This window comes from Rattus norvegicus, chromosome 3, assembly GCF_036323735.1.
Source record: "Rattus norvegicus strain BN/NHsdMcwi chromosome 3, GRCr8, whole genome shotgun sequence".
NCBI lineage: Eukaryota > Metazoa > Chordata > Mammalia > Rodentia > Muridae > Rattus > Rattus norvegicus.
The window spans coordinates 91,484,333-91,501,437 of NC_086021.1; the positions used below are offsets into that span (position 1 = coordinate 91,484,333).

Here is a 17,105-nt window from a genome sequence, read left to right on the forward strand (position 1 = left end):
TAATAAATCAGAAAAAATATGTTGGCAGAGAATTTTTCTAACATTTTTTACTTAGATTGGGGTTTGACTAAGTACCGATAATAGGCTAAAACTGGCCCACTGCTGCCTTATGATTTCATGAAACCTGGGCACTAATATAAATATTTAAATGGTTGGAAAGGAACTTAATATTTTATACCCCATGGGAATAAATGGCAAAATTTGCATTTTAATAATCAAAAGGCTTTTAAAATTTTAGATCACAAAACACATAGTTCCATGTGATAAAATGTCACAAATCTCTAAAATTTAAATTTAATTATGACATGTATTTTAAAATAATATGAAATTAATTAAACCCATATAATTTTCAAAGATGAATGCCTATTTAACAGTAAGACAAATACTGCATTTATTTAATGTATGGACTCTAGTTTCTAGTTTCCTGATTTTTGTGTTTTACTTAAGGACTTGGCACATGTGCAAACTAAGAAACTAGAAAGAGGCCTCATTTAGAGACCTGTATAATGCAAGAGAGGTAAAGTGAAAATAGAAAGGGGACATGTGGGAGCAGGTAAGCTGTTGAGCAGGCATACAGATCAAGTAAGTTAAGAAGTAGCATGAAGGAAGAATGAATAAAAATCAAGCATATATGAAAAAAACTTAAATCTACTGTGTTGAAGCACAAATCAAATAAAATTGGGCAAGACAATAGAACACTCGAGATATGAAAGCATGAGGTCATTATTTAGACTGTTTTTAAAGGTTTATGTAGAATGGAGGCAGGGAGATTAGGAGGTAGCAAGCAAGCAGTGAGTTGAACAAAACTAACTCTATATGGACAAAACTATGAAGACCTACTAGTTTCTAAACTAATTAAAAGTATGACTTCCAAAATGGAGTTTGTACAGTTACCCCATGGACAATGTTGCATCTAGAAGGAATGAAATACTAAATTCTCAGAGTTATGAGTTTTCTCATTATGTGTTTAATGAGGTTTTGAGTTACTTTCCCTTGACTACTCTCAAACTCAGTTCAACTCAGACTATTGGCAGCCACAGGGTTGGCCACTTGGTTTTAAGATATTCTATTATATATCTATTCTATGGTACTATCGTCATCTTTTTTCAAGACTTAAAAGGACATTTAGAAATCACTACTTTACTTAAGTAATTGCGACAGAATCTTCAACTTTGCTTGAGATAGTTAAAAGAAAGCAATACAGTCTCCAGAAACAGATTTACGCAGTGAAAATGACTTGTCAAGAGATATGTTAACTGGTTCAATGTGTGTTTTCTATAATGATATACCTAAAGGGACTAGGTAGATAGACGAAAAGACTATAGAATATATATATATATATATATATATACATATATATATATGTGTGTGTGTATGTTTATTCTATTGTATATATAATAGATAGATAATGGTGATAGATATATAGATAGATATATGATAGAATCCATATATATGGATCATATGACTCTGGTAGCAGATATAACCCAAATATGTTAATTTCAAGAAAGAACATATGTATTGATACAGGATGGTATTATTACATATGAGTTGAAAAGCCTGTGAACTCAAATATCTAATTGTATTACTCCAGCCTCAGTCTGAAGACTTGAAAATTGAGGCTGATGAAGATGGGCTAGCATATAGTCCTGAGTCAAAAGGCTTGGAAACCAAGATCTGAAATATAGAATAAATTTAATTCAGCAACATGGATGTTTTGGCAAGAGATAACATACAAAGACCTTCTAAATCTATGTGATTGGTCTAGAATGTAGACAGGCTCTGGATTACACTATGATATTGATGGAATACATACACAACCTTAGTGCACACCTTTAATCCCAAACAATGTAGGCAAATTTACCTGGTAGAAGGAACTTGACATGTTTAAAAGTGACTTATAATTGAAAGACAAGCAAAGTGATGAATCAGAGAAAGATTTAACAGGAAGAATTAAAAATAGAGTATGTCCAACTCTCGTGAGAACAAACAAGAAAAAGTCTACTTATAAGCAGGCAGAGAGAAAGGAAGATTTTTTTTAACCAGGATAGTTTTACAGACAGGTTGCAGAAAAGAAAAAGCTAGACACAGATAATGACAGAATGAGCCAGAGAATGAGAAGGAGCCAGAGATTAGAACAAATTCATAGTTAGTTTGTGACCAAGCAAAACAATTCAGTCAGAAGCCAGAGAAACCAGTTTGAATCAGGCAACTTGGTTGGAAGTTTCACCCAGAACATTTGAGTAGAACTTGAGTTCAGAAAAAAAACAAGCAAGGGTGAGCTTATTGAACAGTAGCCCTTGAAGATAACAATTCCATCAGAAACATACAAGTTACTTTTGCAATGATATTTAAAAGAGAAGGAAAACTGATACCTCAGATCAAAGAATCAAGAAAAAAATCAACATTTTATACATTATTTGTTCTTGATTTGTCTTCAACAAGTCAGGTTATGCCTGTAGACATTAATGGGGGTTATTTTTCTCACTATAAATGCTAACTCCTTCATGAAATATCCTCGTGGACACATCTAGAAATAATGTCAGATATGTAGGCATTGCATAGTTCACTTGGTACATAAAATTAACTGCTACATAAAGTAATTTCAGAAATGAACAACTATTGTGGTTGTTAGAGGTACAGTGCAAAGTAATGGAAAGCATATCTGCTATAGATAAGCAAGAGTTACATAGAATCTGGAGATATCTAAGGGCTTGAAGAAATACCTTAGTGGTTAAGAGCACTTAGTTCTTTTACATAGGGCTGAGTTAGAGACTCAGCCATAAATGATTGGTCATGGAATTTGTCACCATCTTTCTTCTAGCCTCAAACATACTAGATATGCACATGATACTCATATACACACAGGCAAACCACTCATTTGCATAAAGCAAAATAAGTAAATTTTAAATGGGTTTCCTAGAAGACCACATTTTTGCTTCATCTATTATCTTTTAAATGTGATAAACAGGAAAGTAGAAAGCCAAAACATAATTTTTCCACGTGTATAGGAGATGCAAATTAATGACATCAGAGCTACATATACAGTATATAATAATGTATTAAAATCTTAACATAATGACATTTGAAAAAATCTCATTGGTCTCTCTGTCTCTGTCTCTCTGTTTCTCTCTCTCTCTCTCTCTCTCTCTCTGTGTGTGTGTGTGTGTGTGTGTGTGTGTGTGTGTGTTCATGTTTGTGTTCATGTGGGGTAAAGGTGAACCTGTTCCATGACATTTATGTGAATGTCAAAGTACTCTGGTGCTGTGTATTACCTTCTACTGAAGGGTTAAAATTTCTAAAAGTTAGTCATGAACAAAGTCTGGCTATGCCTGAAAGTGAACAAAGTCTGGCTATGCCTGAAAGAATTTGAGATAGGGCCCCAAGGACACCGGCCATCTGGAGCTACCCCCTTCCCTTCCTTTCCCTTCCTTCACTCCCTAATATGAGTCATCCCTCTGCTGAGCGAGATAAGCCACCTTTCCCATATTGCTGAGATGCTAGATTACACGAATGCTTTGTTAATGCAATTCCGTGCCAAAAAGTAACTGTGCACCCTTTGTATTAGCCAATTATATGTATCCACATGAAACCCCTGGTTTTCCCTATATAAGCTCCTGCCTAGAGAGGCTCGGGGCTCGACTCAATCTCCTGTGTGGGATACATGTCAGCCCGAGATCTCGTTAATAAAACTGCCTCTTGCTGTTACATCAAGACCGGCTACTCGTGTTTCCTGGGGGGTACCCCAACCCGTGACTGGAGCGAGAGTCTCCCCAAGTTTGGGGGGTCTTTCACTACCTTGTTTGAGACAAAATTTCTTATTGTTAATCACCATTTATACCATATTAGTTGGATAATGAGCGTCTGGGATTTTTTGATCTCAGAACCACCATTATACACTAGCAATACTGGGATTCAAGTCAGAAAATCAGGCTCTTAGGGAGTGATTTATTCACTAAATCAACTCCTAGAACTAAGTTTATTTATAATCTATCTATCTATCTATCTATCTATCTATCTATCTATCTATCTATCTATCATCTATCTACACACCCTATCCATTCATGCATCCATGCATCCATCCTTCATCTGTCTATCTATCTATCTATCTATCTATCTATCTATCTATCTATCTATCTATCTATTATCTATCTATCTATAAATATCATCTATCTATATCTATCATCTATTTTTCTACTGATCTTTCATTGTGCTTGTCTTGGTAGAGAGCTTTATCATGTAAATAGTGAATGAAAGCACTGCTCTCATCAAAAGTATGATAAAAATTAATTTATCTCAAAGTTTTAAAAAAGTCAGAAAATTCCTTTCTTGAGGTGCATTAGAGGCAACAAGTAGCAGTTTTCAAGAGCTTTCCTCAGAGCACTCTTTACCTCCTGGTTCCTTAAACTGTAGATCATAGGATTGAGCATGGGTATAACAATCGTGTAGAATACTGAGGCCATTTTGTCTGTGTCAAGGGAATGGCTTGATTTTGGCTGCAGATACATGAAAATAAGTGTCCCATAGAAGATAGTCACAGCAGTTAGATGAGAAGCACATGTTGAGAAGGCTTTGTACCTTCCTTCAGTGGACCGGATTCTCAAGATAGCAGCCACAATGTACAAATAAGAAATCAGGACAGTGGTCAAAGAACTGATCATGTTGAATCCAGCAAAGATGAATATTAGAATCTCCTTGAGGCTGGTGTCTGAGCAGGCAAGAGCCATCAAAGGAACATCATCACAATAAAAATGATTGATTATATTGGGACCACAGTAAATCAATTTGAAAGTAACTACTGTATGGAGCAAAGCAACAGCAAAGCTGTAAAAATAAGGGCCTACTACAAGTCGTAGGCATACCTTCTGGGACATGATAACCATGTACAGAAGAGGATTACAAATAGCTACATAGCGGTCATAAGCCATTACTGCAAGAAGAAACATCTCTGAAATTAAAAAGTTCAGAAAGAAACCAAGTTGGGTTGCACAGGCATAGAAAGATATAGACCTTTTATTACTGAGGAGAATCTCAAGGAACTTGGGGGCTACCGAAGAGGAATAACAAAGGTCTACAAATGCCAGATTACTTAGGAAAAAGTACATGGGTGTATGAAGTCTTGAATCCATCCTGATTAGTGAAATCATTCCTACATTTCCAATTAAAGTCAGACTGTAGACCACTAGAATGAGCATAAAGAGAATGATTTCTACTTCTCTGTGGACTGCAAACCCCAAGAGAATGAATTCTGTCACGCCAGTGGAATTCCTTTCAGCCATTTCATCAAGTCTTAGCTGCAAAGTAAAAATGAAGATAAGACTAACACAAATTTTGGTGAAGCAAAGACATGGAAATCAAATACAACTCTTATGTGTTCTGGTTTATAGTTGATGTTAGTCAATGTAGTAGCCAAGCAAGTACATAAAAAATGTAACTTTACCAGTGACTTCTAATTTTCTAAAGCAAGCAATTAATATTAAATATTAGAAACAGAAAGAAACCTATTGGGCTATGGTTTTGCTCAATGGTTGATGATTTGCATAGCATACAGTATGAAAACAGAAAAAATACTATCCTCTGAGCATATATATGTATATGTACATATATACAGGTATATATTCATATATACGTGTATATGTAGTTATGTCTCTCTATTATCTATCATCTATGTTTTTGTCTGCTTACTTATCTATCCATTCATCTATTCATCTATCTATGCAAACATAAATTTTCTCTCAATCATCTAATTTGTAATTGGTAGAACCAAAGCCAATTTTGAGAGAATGTTGTTAGAATGAAGCTTGTGAACTCACCTGGTATTTAAAAAAATGTTAGTAATTCGGATTCATATTTCAGGTATCAAATGGAAGAGACAAATCAGACAAAATGAATACTGATCCACTTTCTGATGTGGGAATGTAGAGACTGCACTACCAATTTCAGTCCTCTGTCACAAATCTCTCTTTAAATTCTGTGAAGAAAACAATCTGGATTTTGTTGGCACAGGCTAGTGTCCTTTTAATGTTTACCAAGATAAGATTTATTTTCCTTCCTGATGTGTCCATTGTAAAAGGAAACATTATAAAACACATGAAATCTCTTCCAATTACAAATGATGTTTAAATTTCACATCTTGAAGAGACTTTTCTTATTTTTGTGTATTGCCTCCATCCACAAGTCTGTAGTTGACTAATACTTTCTTTTAATTCATTCTGATTTCTTCCTAGAATATAAACAACTCTCAGTCAAACAAATATTCTTTCTTGCACAAGAACTGCCTTTTTTATTAATCATTTTTTCTCTACCATTTTCAATAATCAAGAAAGAGTTGGGAATTCTTACCTTGTGGATAGGATTATTGACATGTTATGTTTGTGAGCATCAGCTTTGTGTAATTTCAGCACAGTTGGACAAGTTCATGGACTTCTTAGTAGAAAAATTAATGGAGGACTTGGAGAAGAGTTCTATTGCAAACTGTCAGCAGACTATCTCTTCTTACCTGATTATGGAATAAATCTCAGCCTAATTGCTGCAATTCTCTATAAGTCTTTTTTCTAATTTACACGAGAGAGGAACATTTATATATATATATATTACTGGGATTTTTTTACTTATTATTAATTCCTAGTATTCTTTGCACAGTAGTCTCCAAGGTCACTGCCTCTCCGGTGTCTTACTGACATTTGGAAACTCTAAGGAGAAAATGACTGGCCTCTGAAGGCAAAGGTATCATGAGAATATTTGAATCAGAATCATCTCACTACCACAGAGTACCAAGATTTGCTCATGTATGTCAACTATAGTCCCTGCAAATAGTACAAGACCAGGCTGGAATAAGTGGTCAACCACGGAAGAGCACATCCCCATGCAATGTAGTAATTTTGTATTTTTCCTTTGTCTTTTATTTTGTTTCCAGCTTACTTGGAAGGTTTCCAAACAGAGTCATTACTTTTCTTAGCTACTAACTTTGTGCTTTTCATCTATGAATTAGAAATTTCTAAGTAGAAAATTTACCTTATCTTTTTAAGTATAAAAGTCATAATTATTTACACTATGCCTAACTATTTTAAAATACTTATCCTAAGCGTATTGTTTGAGAACTTCATGTATTATCATTATATTTATATCATTTCTACCCATCTAATCCATTCCACGCTCTTTCATCTGCGTCTCAAACACATAGCCTATTCATTTTTTCTATTACAAAGCAAGCCATCTACTCCTTCTAACTACTTTATAAATTACATATGACTTGGTTTTTGCTATTATTTATTTTGACTTTTAAAACAGTGCTAAGTACTACATGAGATTTTCTTTTAGACTTTAGATTGAGTAATTATACAAAATTCCCTAAGACAGAAAGAAAAATTAATTTTCCATACTCTATGGTGTATGAAAAGACCCCAGTTACACATATTAAATAAAATAATTTTTTTATGAATTCCTTGATTTCAATTTTTTTCAACTTGTTAATTGCCACAGTGTTCCTGTTTTCTCAATTCTGTTGTCAGTTGCTGTTCAATGATCTTAGGAGTAAATTTTGAAGACCCAGAGCCTAAAGTAGTTTTATCATCACCCCTTTGCTTTATAGATAGCATCTTGTTTTTAATCACTAATTAAAATTATGATACTTAAATTCTTTTTATGGTACTTATTATATTTTTATTATTTAAAAGAATTTTAAAATTCAACTGCATTTTGGTTAACATTCTTTCCCTCCCCCAAGTCTTTACAGATCCTCTCCCCATCAATGTGTAATCAATCATATAAAGGTACACGGAAAACTGTGGAGTGTATTATACATTGGTCAGCTACTCCTGAACATGAGGATTGTCCTGGAGTGTTGATAGACTCAGTTTCACTCTATTGGAGAAAATCGGCCTTCCTATCCCAGCAGGTATAAATGCCACATCCTACCTAGTACCTAGGTTTCCATTAATTCATGCATGCATGAATTCATTCATTTTAAAAATATAACAAAATAAACCTCAGAACACTTATGCCTAAGTGGGATTTCTCTATCAAATTTCTCCATCAGACCTCAGGGAACCCTGTAGAAGAGGAAGCAGAAACAGTGTAAGAGCCAGAGGAATGGACACCAGGTAACTGCAAATATCAAATATTGTCCAATGCCCTTGAGACACAGAAGGGATTATATATATATATATTATGATTTTAAGTAGTATATTATGGTGGATGAGTGTGATATAAATGCAGAGTCAACATGTTTTCCAAAACTATACTCTCTTACAAAAGAGTCCATGAATATATGAAAAGTTGTATAATAGGAATCTGATTTAAAATGGAAATTATCATTATTTTATTGAAATTACACATAAGGGAAGATTAAAAAATAAGTAAATACTATCTAATACTAGTCTAGTATAGACAGTATTAAATACTATTAATAAAATATTCTCTAATACTAGTATAGATAATATTTAATTATTTATATATAGATATTTATAAATAATTAAAAACTATTGAATATTAGTATAAACCTAGTTAATTTCTCTATTTTCTGCATGAGTCCATTACTAGAGCTTTTATTCACCATTTCAAACTATATTGTTAAGATTATTATAGAATTAACATATTTTACCACAATATAAACTATTTTCTTATGTATTCTTGAAAAGTATAGTGAAATTATTTATATTTTATAATGCATATATTTCATAAACTATACACATACATTATATATCTACATACATTTATATCTGTACACATACATTTAGAATATATATTTTAAAAGAAAAGCCACTAATCATTTGACTTTAATTGAATTACATTTTCTATTTAGTTTGGAGGTAGAATTGACCTTTCTGAAATATTAAAAAATAACCTTTTTTATGAAATTAAAATTTCCTATATTGAATTTAATCAAGTAATTACATTTCATAGTAATTTTCTAGGAAGGTGATTGTAGCTTCCAGCAATTGTGTCAGAAGGCAAGTTGAAATGAGGAACTTGTTTTTTTTCTTTTCCTGGAGCTGAGGACCGAACCCAGAGCCTTGCGCTTACTATGCAAGCACTCTACCACTGAGCGAAATCCCCAACCCCTATAGTAATTTTCTAAATCTTTTCTTTTTATGTTTATAAGATATATTTATGAGAGTATGTACATGTTTTATGTATTGTACATTATATGTGAGAGTATGAGCCTGTGTGTACATTTGTGTATAACGCCCAGAAGTTGATATCCAGTGTCTTCATTGATTATTCTCATTATTTATTGAAACAGAGTCTCTCTAAACTCTCATGTCATGCTCTAGGTACCAGCTGTCTCTGCCTACTCAGTTCTGAAATTATAGTGCCACCATGTCTACTCGTGGTTTAGATGAGTGTTGGGAATTTGAACTTAAATTCTCATGCTGTGTGGCAATCACGTCACTCACTTAGACTTTATCTAGAACCTGCTCTTTTTTTTCTGTGTTATAGTCAGTAGGATTTTGGAACTGACTGTGATGTATGATTAAAACAGTAACCATAGGTACATTTATTTGTATATATGAATATTTGTAACCGATCTCACTAATACCATATCATTATTTATACATTTTCCATAGGTCCTTCCTGTACAATCTTCAGAAATAATAGCAGTCTCTCATCTTGCTAATACTTTAGACTTTCATCTTTTTACGTTCATGTTTTGCAAGTTTCCTGTGTTTTCTATGTCTCCCATTATCTGTCAATCTACCAAAGATACCTACACAAGATATTATGAAGGAAGTAATGACGACAAAAGAAATTTCTTTTTCTATTTCACTTACTTATATGATAATAGAATGTTATTCAAATTATATAAGCTGTATTATATTGTTTTTGCTAATTGTTGCTTTCCAAATTCTCAATTTATTTTTATTTTTAATAAATACTCAATACTTACATTTAAAGAAAGACTTTCTGTTTTATATTTTAAGAAATATTTTATTTGTATGTATGTGTATGTGTGCATACTTGTGCAGGGATCTAGAAAGGCCAGAAGTGAGTGTTCCATCTCCTGGAGCTTAGTTTCATTAACACCCTCCATCCACTATGTAAATGCTATAAACCAAATTCAGATTCGTTGTAAAAGCAGTAAATGCTGAGCCTTTCTTTCTTTCTTTCCTTCTTTATTTTTCTTTCCTTCTTTCTCTCTTTCTCTCTTTCTTTCTTTCTTCCTTCCTTTCTTTCTTTCTTTCCTTCTTTCTTTTCCTTAATATATTGACTCAAACTAATAGCCCGAAGTTCTGAAAAGCTCATTAGAATAATCTTTATAAGTTAATATTATAATGCAAATAGACACATAATATTGACAAAAAATAAAACGTTCACTAATTCTATCACGTTATGTACGTAATGTTCATTTTCTCTGTGGCCACAACTTTTCTTTTAGTAACTTCTAAGCCTTATAGAACATGGAATCACAATTTCTAACTTGAACTTCTGCTACAGTATACACAGCAAGGTAGTACTCTTTTTGAGGTCTATTTATGAATTGGGCCAATGAACAAAAACAATTCCTGACTTACGTTTCTCTAATGACAAGCTGTGAGTTCCTTCTCAGTACTGCATTTAGAAATTTGAATAGTAATAAAATTAGAAAGCAATATGATATTTTTTCTCTTAACTAAACACTGGCAAATGATGTCAATTTACTCAGTTTAGACTGTAGAGACTTCTGCTTATTAATTTTCCCTTCATTTTAATCCAAATTCCATTGAACATAGACTTTCTTCACTTAATTCTCACAATGACCATATCCAGGCAGGTTTCCTTGTGAATTTCAAGGGACTAAATGCCTGTGGCAAGATATCCTCTGTGATGCCTTCCCCTTGTAAACAAGCATGGATGAAATTATTTCTTAATACTTTATACCAATTTTTTGTCCTTAATGATATAATTTAATTTAGTTATTAAAGGACAGAAAACATGGCTTATGTATTTTGTTGTCTACAGTCAGAAAATAACATTGGTTTTATACCAAAATTTTTATACTTCCCATTTAAGCATATTTCTGTGAGGAGTTTACAACCAGGAAGACTTATGGAAACACTGGTGTTTGGGGCTGGTTGTGTCTGTAGGAAATGACCATAGTCATTAGCATCTTATTTGTGCACACCTCAAAACGCATATTATGCATAAGCAGAAAACAATAATCTACTTCATCGTTACAGTTTACAGACTATCTTACTTATTTAAGTTGCACATATAGAACATGGGGCCATTCAGTGTTAATATGTGCATGAGCATATTTGAGTTTTATGCTCGACTTCTGTATTACTCTATTTAGTAAGTGAGGATCTGTCTCTTAGTTTCCTTTAATGTGTTATGTCCAGAAGAAATGTCAAATGGTTTAGTTAGGTTATTAGTTGCCGTTTTCCAATGAATTTGAAAAGGTTTTTTGAGTAGTATTCTCTAATGGTGTGATACATTTTAACATCTTTACAGAAAGTTTAGGGGTTCCTAAGTTCTTGCTGCTGATTGTACTGTGAAATATGAAATCAGAGAGTTTAGTGTTTCCAATTCTTGACAGACCTCAAAATTTCAGAGGATCTAAGATGTTAAGCAAAGTGCCATTTTCTTTAAGTGCAGCTTTTCATTTCTCAATTCTAATTAAAATTTACTGATCATTTGGGGAACAAAACTGAAGCCATAGTTTGTATAGTGCTGATGATGAAATCGTCTCTCTGGGTCTTATTATAAAACTACTCATAGCAAAGAGAATTCCCTATACTGTAACTTTAGTTTACTTGCTAATCAGTTTCCAGGGGCCTTATTATAGTGAAGGTTTCTTTAGCTTTTTCATGGGGACATATTAACTGAAAACAGTCTCAGCAAATATAAAGTTTCAACTTTTTCATTAACATTAATGAATTTAGTTTGAATATACTGAAATAATTGCGATTCCCCAAGGACAGCTCTTTCTTCTACATTGAAGCCCTTTCCTCTGGGAAACAGAACAGTTTAGTGGGAACATTTTGAGCTGACTTTCGCTTAGTCTGTGCCCAGAGTCTTTCACATTTTATCTGGGCACTCTTGGGAAAATCATAAAGTTGAAATCTCAATTACAATAGAAAATACTGTTTACAGCACAAGACTATTTAATGTCAATATTAACCATAAGAGTACTTATGATATGTCCTAAGCGAGTTCTTAAAAACATATCTGTACATCGTATCATTGAATCTAACAAGTACTGTATAATTTGGGCTAAATTTTTCAATATTTTAAATAAGAAAAGGAAAGCCCAAAGTTTGTGTGTGTGTGTGTGTGTGTGTGTATACACATGTATACATATATGTATAATTAGTTTACATGCAGTATTGATGCTTTTAGTCACTGTATTATATACAGATAGATGCAATTATATGTATAATTATAATTAATCACACACTATATTATTCCTTTAGTAACAATAACAAATGTACACACATTATTTATAATAATAAAATAATAAATATTGTATTGTTTACAGGGGGAGATTTTTATTTACACTATAGAAGTGTAAATAAAAGCTATAGTAAGATTATTTACTTGAGCACATTTTACTTGGTATGTCAAGCTTCTTTATAAGCCCATCTGTATTCTTAAAAGTCTGTGTTAGAATACAACCCTGGCTAGTCAGTTTATCAAGGACCTCTGAACAACTTGCCTACTCACTCTCAATACGCTGCCAGTTTCCTAGTCCCTCGCTTCAGGTGATGTCTGACCAGCATGACTTGTTTTTATTAACAGTTCGGTCTATTGGTTTAGCCAGAATCCACTGTATTTCTTCTGTTTTCTCACAGTCATTTTAAATTCATTAATACCCCCTTTATCCTTAGGATTGGAGCTCTACTTCTTCACAGTATTTTCAGAGTGCAGGTTGACATTTACTCGCATTGGAGGAAGTTATGGCATCTCCCCTGTACCCTTCCAACATATAATTATTAAGATCAAATATAGTAACCAAAGCAACTTTTATTTTCCAATAATATTCCCATTTTCTTATCTATCAATATAGTGAAATAGACCAATCTCTCAATTTAAAAAAAAAACTATAGATTTATTTTATTTTATATGTTTGGATGTTTTACCTGAATGTATTTGCATGTACCAAGAGTGTGTCTGGTGCTTGGTGCGTATAGAGGTCAGTAGAGAACATTGGATCACCAAGAGCTAAATGATTTAAGCTACCATATGCGTGTTAAGAATTAAGTTTGTGTCCTCTGAAAGAGTAACAAGTGCTCTTAATCACCCAGACATCTCCTCAACTCCTTTTCTCATTTCTTTTAGGTTTATACATACAGACCAGAATTTTCCTTTCTTCAGTTATTCATTTTATTAACTTTTTGTTAATATTCCCATTTAGTCTGTCAAATCTTGACATAGTGTTACAGTAAGTTAAGCCTCCTACTTAAAAATTTATAGGATATTTTGAAAAACAATTTCTAATAATATCTTTCAAAGCTTTTCCTTTGTTTTCTCCAGTGCAGGGATTAGATAGAAAGTGTATAACTTATATGGCTATATGAATCCATGGCCTATTCATGCCTGTTTTTTCTTTTTCTTTGTCATTCATAGGTTGCAGCTGGACTTGTGCCACTTTCTAAACTACGTCACTGAATTCTTTTTATTTTCATTTTAGCCACATAATTGTATTGGTTTTATTTTTAATTTACATTAAGGTTTTTTAGGTTTGAGAATTTCTGCCATACTAATATATTTATATCGTTTCCATCTCTCTATTCCCAGTTCTCACATCTCCTGTATTCACATTTATGAACTCTTCTTGTTTAACTATGTTTGTTACACACACAACACACACACACACACACACACACACACACACACCCTAAAATGTCATTTAACTAATCAATGGATACTTAAGGTAACATATTCATAGTGAGATTCTATTTAATACACAGGAAAATTCAATATATTATATTAAACTGGATATCTGAAGCATAGAAAGACAAATGCTCCTGTGTTCTCTCTTATTTGTAAATCCTAGTTCTAATTCAATTTGAGCATACAATCTAAAATGGTTTTCACTGTCTATGACATTAGCATTCAGATCCAAGATTTTAAGTTAACACTGGGGGGGGGGGGCGGATATGCACTTTATTTAGTATTTTTCCTTTACTTGACTCTTAATAGGAGAAAAAGTAGTAGGGCACGGGATACAGTTTAGTATGATACATTTGCAAATATATAATAATGCATGTTAAACATCAGCCCTATGAAGAAAATTTGATAGATATTTTCTCAGTAACTATGACATTCCTGCTATACATTTGTATTTTGTTATAATTGAACTAGATGCTGCTCTCATGAGGCATGAGAGTAAACTTTTAGACAGCATCTCTGTTTATAACTTCGGTGTCTTGCATATGGTTGCATCTCACTGTTTCTGACCTAGTTGGAAAATGATTGACCAATTTTAAAGCTATGTAAAACACAAGCGTGTAAGTGACATAGTTATCACTAACACTAAGATTCTAAACCAGACCATTCTTTGATGCCTTTATTTAAATAATTTCATATATGTCTCAGGCCAGTAAAAATATTACATGCTGGATCTCACACTAATGTAAATTTGTACTGACCTTACAATAGCTGCAGTACAAAGAACTTTCAAATTTGATGAATTTTCAATTTATGGATCCCTTGACATTTCTGAATTTTATTGGTGGTATGTATTATGACATAGGTTTTCATTTTACCATAATGCAAGTTTTTAATCCTCTCTAGTCTGTCCTTTTGGTCTTTTTAGTTTTTTCCCTCTCTTCTTCCTCTTCCTCCTCCTCCTCCCCCCCTCTCTGTTTTTTTTTCAGGACAGAAAATCATTGTGTATCCCTGTAGTTCATTCTGTAGAACACTCTGGGTTCCAACTCGGAGATCAAGTCCTGATATCAAGGCCATGTACCATCATTGCCTGTCCTGTCTGTGCTATTACTAAAAGAGATGCAAAAACATTAGAAACTTCAAAGGATATAAACATTCAAAACTTTAGTGTTTTAAGTTTGACTCAGAACATTTGCAGTAGATTTTTTAAATTAATTATTACGGACATTTAAAAAGTTACATATTTAGAGTAATTGACATAATAATATTCTTATAAAAATTGCCCAATTTCAAGGTCTAATTCTGTGCCAAGAAGTGTTTCATGTGTTCTCAAGTCCACTTCCACTATCCATTACATGTTTTTTGTTTGCTTGTTTTAAGAAAATCTCATTGTTTAGAAAATGTCTACAGGTGTGTTGGTTTATTTCTGAGTATTCTATACCATTGATCAACCTGTAGGTCTTGGTATTAATACCATATAGTTTTTATCACTACTGCTCTGTAGTACAGCTTGGGGCGATTCCCTCAGAAGTTCTTTCATTGCTGAGAATTGTTTTCACTATCCTGTTTTTGTTGTTATTGTTGTTGTTGATGATGATGATGTTGTTTTTACATGAAGTTGAGAATTGCTCTTTCCATGTCTACAAAGAATGGAGTGGGGATTTTGATGGGGATGGCATTGAATCTATATTACTTTTGGTAAGATGAGTATTTTTCCTATGTTAATCCTAGCGATCCGTGAGCATGGGAGATCTCTCTACCAGCATCAGACTGAGACAGATCCAGATAGTTCCAGCCAACCACTGAGCTCAGGGACACCTATGGAAGAGTCTGAAGGACTTGATGCCCCAAAGTAGGGGTATGCTAGAGGAGTGAGGTGGGAGCGGATGTGCGGTAGGGGAGCATCTTCATAGAGGTGAAGGGGAGGGTGAATGAGGTTGGGGCTCATGGAGGGCTGACTGCTAAAAGAAATGACATTTGAAATATAAGTAAATTAAATAAATTAATAAAAAAGAAAAGAGAAAAAAGAAAATGTCACATATGGTCTCAGGAATGTGTACACTAAGCACTGTTCCCAACCACAAACTGAGCCATATGTATGTAATAGAGACTGTTTTCTTAGGTCTGCACTTTTCTAGTCTATATTTGATGATTAACACATTTGCAAGGTGATTGACTCCATCTCTGTCTAACTGCAGTGGATGTACAGAATGCTTTTTCTTGGGAACTATACAAGTAAATCTGGAGGGAGTTATATACAAGTTAAAACCTGTATTTAATTAAAAAAACCGCCAAATCTATTAGTAAACAAGTCAATGTGGGTGATGCTGAAATTTTAGAGGCTTTCTGATTTCTCTAGCTACACTTTCTGAACACATGAAAATCCCAGGTTTTTTCTTCTTTAAACAGCACATTGTACTTCAGTGTGTTCTTGTCATCACAAAAGACTCTTGTATACTACTGGCTCTGTGTCTTTCCTTGTGAGGCAACAGTGTGTATGAGGAGGTACATTCGTTGGATTTTTGTTAATATAATTACCTCATTCCAGTTTGATTTATTTTAATTGTTGATACTAAGTTGTCAGTAGACATGTTTTATTTATAATATATTTCAGCTTCAAGTTATGTTATATGTGGATATAAATATATATTCAGTATTATACAAAAAACAAAAAAAAAGAAAGAAAATGTCACTTATGTTAGCTCCTACACAGTCATTTAGAGATATAGTATCCAGGTAAGACCTGGATATTTAAGCCTTATTTCAAGTTCTTAAGTCACCCTAGAAAATTGTAAGACCCCAGAGAAATCCATACTGTGTTTCATTGTGAATTATACCATAAGCATTTGCTCAACTATGTTCTCCTGCAATGTCAGGAGGTCAGATCAGTCAGGCCTCCTAGACCATGAGCTTAAGTAAATATTTCGTTTTTAAAATTTCACCATTTAAGGTATTTCATTATAATACCATGAAGATTATTTGTCCATAAACATAAATTTAATTAGTGCCTACATTTTTTCTTTTCCACATCTAAACCTGTTTCATATCAAGTTTACATGTTTGATCATATAACAAAAACAAAGATAAAATAGTGTAAGTTGTAATTATCAAAGCACTGTTCAAAGTACCTATCATTTCTTGCAAAATTCTATCAATTTTTACAAATTTTAAGAACATTTTTGTTTTATTATTTTATGTGTCTGGGTTTTTCCCTGCATGTAGATACTGCAATGTGCACATGGTGCTTGGGAGGTCCAGAAGATGACTTCAGATCCTATGGAATTCAAGTTACAGAT

At 33.2% G+C, this 17,105-nt stretch overlaps 1 protein-coding gene across 1 annotated transcript; it reads right to left on the reverse strand.

The window, feature by feature from the left end:
• Positions 1 to 4,310: 4,310 nt before the first annotated feature.
• Positions 4,311 to 5,276, reverse strand: Or8u10 (olfactory receptor family 8 subfamily U member 10). Its single transcript, NM_001000303.1, has one exon. It carries the CDS (start codon positions 5,274 to 5,276, stop codon positions 4,311 to 4,313), a length of 966 nt encoding a protein of 321 aa, NP_001000303.1.
• Positions 5,277 to 17,105: the final 11,829 nt, after the last annotated feature.